We start from the raw sequence: 4,903 nt of genomic DNA, 5'->3' as shown, positions 1-4,903 counted from the left end.
TCACCAGTTCCTACAAGTTTGATATAAAATAAATTAATCAAAGAGTTGTTGTCATTTTATACTTGACTAAAGGGTCATTTGTAATTAAGATTCAAGATAGGAGTTGTTATCACAAAAAAGTTTGAGATGTGGTTGGTAAGTGCAAAGTGATGGATAGTAGGTGTTACAAAAGGGTAATGTCTTTTATCTTCACACCCTCTTTTGGGTGAAAGAGGTAAGCTCGGGAGGGGGTTGTTCATTGCTATCGTGATTCGAGCTAGGAGTGTATTGTATAAAATGATTTGGAAAAATAAGTTCTAAGTATGAATGATGCGTTGATGCTTTTGGAAAAATAAGTTCTAAGTATGAATGATGCGTTTATGCTTCGTAACGTGTTGATCTGTTAGAGATGTGCAACAGAACGCATGAAACTCCACCATTGACATTCAAGTTTTCCTAAATCAGACCCAAGTATAAATCCAATTTAGGTTCCTGGTAAGTCCAGGAACGAGCTCAGGGATTCAGATTAAGCTAACGCAGACCTTGCGTTGTAGTTGTTGTAGGGTTTTCCTAAATGTATGAAGAAATGTATTATTTACACTAAGGTGTTGTGCTTGTGCAAGAAGATACAAAAGAGCTAAGTAGAGAATGATGGGTCGTGTGGAAATGGATTTTAGTGCAAGTGGTATGCGTCGATCTAAGATGAATGTAAATGAACTAGAATGTGATGAATGGGATGATTTGTTTATCTTTGTTTATGCATTAGACTCTATTTGATACTTCTCAATGCGAATAACATACAAGACCTATCTCTAGGATTCATGCGTCAAACGCAGGATGCAATAAACACCAGTAAGTCTATCTCTAGATGTACTAGGCATTCTACTTGATGCGGGCTTATTTATTCACTCAAATAGTCTAAGCTAAAGATGCTTTTACCAATTAATCAAGTTGGCTTAAGCTTTTGAAATGAAATTTTGCATGAAGTACTAGATGCATCCAACATAAACAAGAAATAAACAATGGCAAAGTTTGATAGATCAAATATATGAATTTATAAATAAGCAAATTGTCTTTACAAAAGCAATACTTAATCAGATGAAAAGATGAAAGTGATAAATGAGATGAAAGGAACTGAGTCAAGCCGTAGAGTATAATCTCTTGTATCTCTTTGGCTCAATTCTAGTTGTGTACAATCACTTGTATAAGAATTGGACGAAGTGTCTCTCTCAAGCTCGGCTTCCTCCGCTCCTTGATCGGCGGTGATGGTGGTTCTCTTCCCTTCTACTCTTCTTGGCACCACAGCACAACTCTAAAGATCTAATACTACGACTAAGCTAATACTGAGAGTGAGAATTTAAAATTTTCTTAACTTCGAACTCTAGAGGGATTTATTCTATTTATAGGCGTTGGTCATCTCCAGTTTGATGATGGGTAGCATTAAAGTCCATGCCCTGGTCAGCCGCCTGACACTCAGAAGTTTTTCAGACGCCACTTGCTGCAGGTGCCCATGCTTGCAAGTGGTGATTTGACACAAACAGCCTGAATCAGTGAATCTTCCTTGCGTTGAATCCCTCCGACGCATGGCCCATGCGTTAGAACTTTGCCTGCGACACTTCATAATCATGCGTTAGCCTCTTGTTGAAATCCTACAATATAATGTGTTAGTGCCACAATATTTTAGTAATAAACATTCTTTTGCATGAGTTTGTTAATGTTTGAGTAATTCCATGCGTTTCTTCTAAAAAATGAGGAGAATTTATCATTAAAAACCTTAGTTGTTCCAACTTAAGAGCCAAAATAACTTGTATTTCTACAAGTTATCGGTGGTGTATCAAATATACTTAATACTTGATCATGATATACTCGACTGATAAACTACTAATAAATTTGTTAATAATTCACTCGTTTATACCGTTGATAAACTTAATTAACTTGACTGATATATTTGGTAATGATATACTTGACTGATATATTGTTGATAAGCTTGATAATGATGAACTCTTTTATAATACTAATACACTTGACAGATATATTATTGATACCTTTGATTGATATACTATTTATAAATTTAAATATGATGCACTCGACTAAGCTGATATACTTTATAATGATACGCTTAAATTTCTACAAAAATAAAAAATAATAAATTAAGAAAAAAAACTTCTTCACAGCAAGACACCTCCAAATTTCTCTTTCACCAACCAACACTCCTCCACACCATTTGCCACCAGCCACCACTCCACTTCCCTACCGCTTACCTTCTTCAACCACCACACATCCGGTAGCAAGTCGTGGCTTTTTACTCCACGGGTCATGGCTTTTTTCTCTATCATTTTTTTTCTCTATCAATTGATTATTTATGGTAAATATGGAATAAAAAAATCATTAGAAATTCATATTTGAAATTGTTGTCATATTTGTAAAATGTCAAATATGAGTCACACACCTGCATATTCAAATTGTTACGGACCAAAGTATTATTTAGTGATGGAAAATTTCCACTAAATTTGGTATTTTTCATCAGTTCATCGTGTAGTATCAACAATCTAGACTAATGACGCCATTTACCGCCCAATTCAGGGCTGAATCAAACAGAATTCTCTCTGTTTTCACCACTTCTCTTTCCCCAATTCACATCCCTCAAATTCAAGCTCAACTCATCCTTCAAAACCTCCATTCAAATCCCACCATAGCCCACCATTTCATTAACACTTGTCATCATCTTCAACTTCTCGATTCGGCTCTTCTCTTCTTTAACCATATCCCCAAACCCCATGTCTTCGTTTGTAATTCCTTAATCAGAGCTTTCTCTCACTCCAAAATCCCCCATACCCCTCTTTCCATTTACACCCATATGAACAGAAACTCCATTTTCCCCAACAATTACACCTTCCCTTTCCTTCTCAAGTCCTTGGCTGATTTCAATGACCTTGTTAGTGGACAATCTGTTCATACCCACGTTCTGAAATTGGGATATGTTGCTGATGTTTATGTGCAGAATTCTTTGATGGATGTGTATGCGTCGTGTGGGAAAATGGGGTTATGCAAGAAGGTGTTCGACGAAATGCCTCAAAGAGATGTTGTGTCGTGGACTGTTTTGATTATGGGTTATCGAGTTTCTTTGATGTTTGATGATGCTTTGATTGCATTTGAACAGATGCAATATGCAGGTGTTGAGCCTAATCGTGTTACGATGGTGAATGCATTGGCTGCTTGTGCAAACTTTGGAGCCATTGAAATGGGTGTTTGGATACATGAGTTTGTGAAGAGGAAAGGGTGGGAAATGGATGTGATTTTAGGGACTTCTTTGATTGATATGTATGGGAAATGTGGGAGAATTAAAGAGGGATTGGTTGTTTTCCAAGCCATGAAAGAGAAGAATGTGTATACATGGAATGCACTGATTAAAGGGTTGGCTTTGGCCAAGAGTGGAGAGGAGGCCATAGCTTGGTTTAACAGAATGGATGAAGAAGGAGTTGAGCCAGATGAAGTGACATTAGTGGCAGTGCTTTGTGCTTGTAGCCATTCTGGCTTGGTGGACATGGGCAAGCAGATCTTCCAATCATTGACCGACAGGAGATTCGGGTTTTCTCCAGGAATCAAACATTATTCATGTATGGTAGATCTCTTGGCACGTTATGGATGCATTGAAGCGGCTTTTGTATTGATAAAGGATATGCCTTTTGAAGCCACCAAAGCAATGTGGGGATCTTTGCTAGCTGGTAGCAGAGCTCATGGGGGCTTGGAAGTGAGTGAAATAGCAGCAAAGAAGCTTGTTGAAATGGAACCAGAAAATGGTGCTTATTATGTTGTGTTGTCTAATATTTATGCAGAGATGGAGAAATGGAGTGAAGTTGAGAAAGTGAGAGAGATGATGAAAGAGAGAGGACTGAAGAAGGATTTGGGGTCAAGTTCTGTTGAGCTTCAAGAGGCTGTAAAATGCTTATGAATTGTTTTCTGATGCTATTGATTGAAGTTTATGCCTACAGAAACTGCTCAGAGCATTTTTTGTATTCCTATTGTGATAAGTTTTTGGAGTTATAATCACCATGGAAGGTCAAGATAACTGAGCAGGGCATGTAACATAGGGACTGATAAATTATTCGACAAGACGAAAATCGTTAGATGCTTGGTTAAAAGATATATTTAGGTTCGATTTGTAACCACTTTCTAAATGCTTAAAAACACTTTTTCGAACCTTCTCGAGATGGGGCATTGATTTCTCAACTATGCATTCTCTATGTCACAAGATTGAGTGACAACGATGTGGAATAACTTCTCGACCCGAGACCAGTTGCGGAGTCCATTAATTCTTAGCTTCCATAGTTGATCTTCAAAGATTTAGAAATTATTTAGCCGTCTAAAGAGGATCTCTTTTTCCCCTCTCCTTTGCATTCCCATTTATTAACGTGGAAACGGAGTTATTCCTTAACAATTTGTTTGAGTTTATTTAATTTCTTTAGTTTTGGACAGAAGTTTGTCTATATCCATATGCAAGTAGAAAACAAATCAAGATTTAGTTTCTATTCTGACGTCCTCGTTATTTTGGAATGTACGGTGTTCGGTATAATTTTGTGTTACAATTTTTAAGTAAAACTTATAATCTAGGAATATGCAAGGATTAAAATAACCCTGGTTATGTTTTAAATCGGAATGTTGAACATGAATTTAATCAATATTTCTGATATCCTTAATAAACATACATAAATATAACAAATTATCATCTTCTGAATATGAATATTAATAATAAGATCTAAAATTTAGTATGGAAGTAAAAACAATTCCATTATCAATTTAAATTATTTTTATAACTTTCTTTATTCACGTAAATATCTAATCTATATGGATAGTTTATCGATGTCCAAAAATAAAGCTGTAAGTTTAAATGATGGTATCGATATCGACGTCGACATTTTAATTC

At 36.1% G+C, this 4,903-nt stretch overlaps 1 protein-coding gene across 1 annotated transcript; it reads left to right on the top strand.

Annotated features, from left to right (window-relative positions):
- The first annotated feature begins 2,238 nt into the window (after positions 1-2,238).
- On the top strand, positions 2,239-4,473 carry LOC120086421 (pentatricopeptide repeat-containing protein At5g56310-like). The gene has a single exon (XM_039043064.1). It carries the CDS (start codon positions 2,537-2,539, stop codon positions 3,929-3,931), a length of 1,395 nt encoding a protein of 464 aa, XP_038898992.1. The 5' UTR covers positions 2,239-2,536; the 3' UTR covers positions 3,932-4,473.
- The last annotated feature ends 430 nt before the right edge of the window (positions 4,474-4,903 follow it).

The sequence above is a fragment of the Benincasa hispida genome, chromosome 9 (genome assembly GCF_009727055.1).
Source record: "Benincasa hispida cultivar B227 chromosome 9, ASM972705v1, whole genome shotgun sequence".
Taxonomy (NCBI): Eukaryota; Viridiplantae; Streptophyta; class Magnoliopsida; order Cucurbitales; family Cucurbitaceae; genus Benincasa; species Benincasa hispida.
This window is presented reverse-complemented; position numbering and strand designations above follow the sequence as displayed.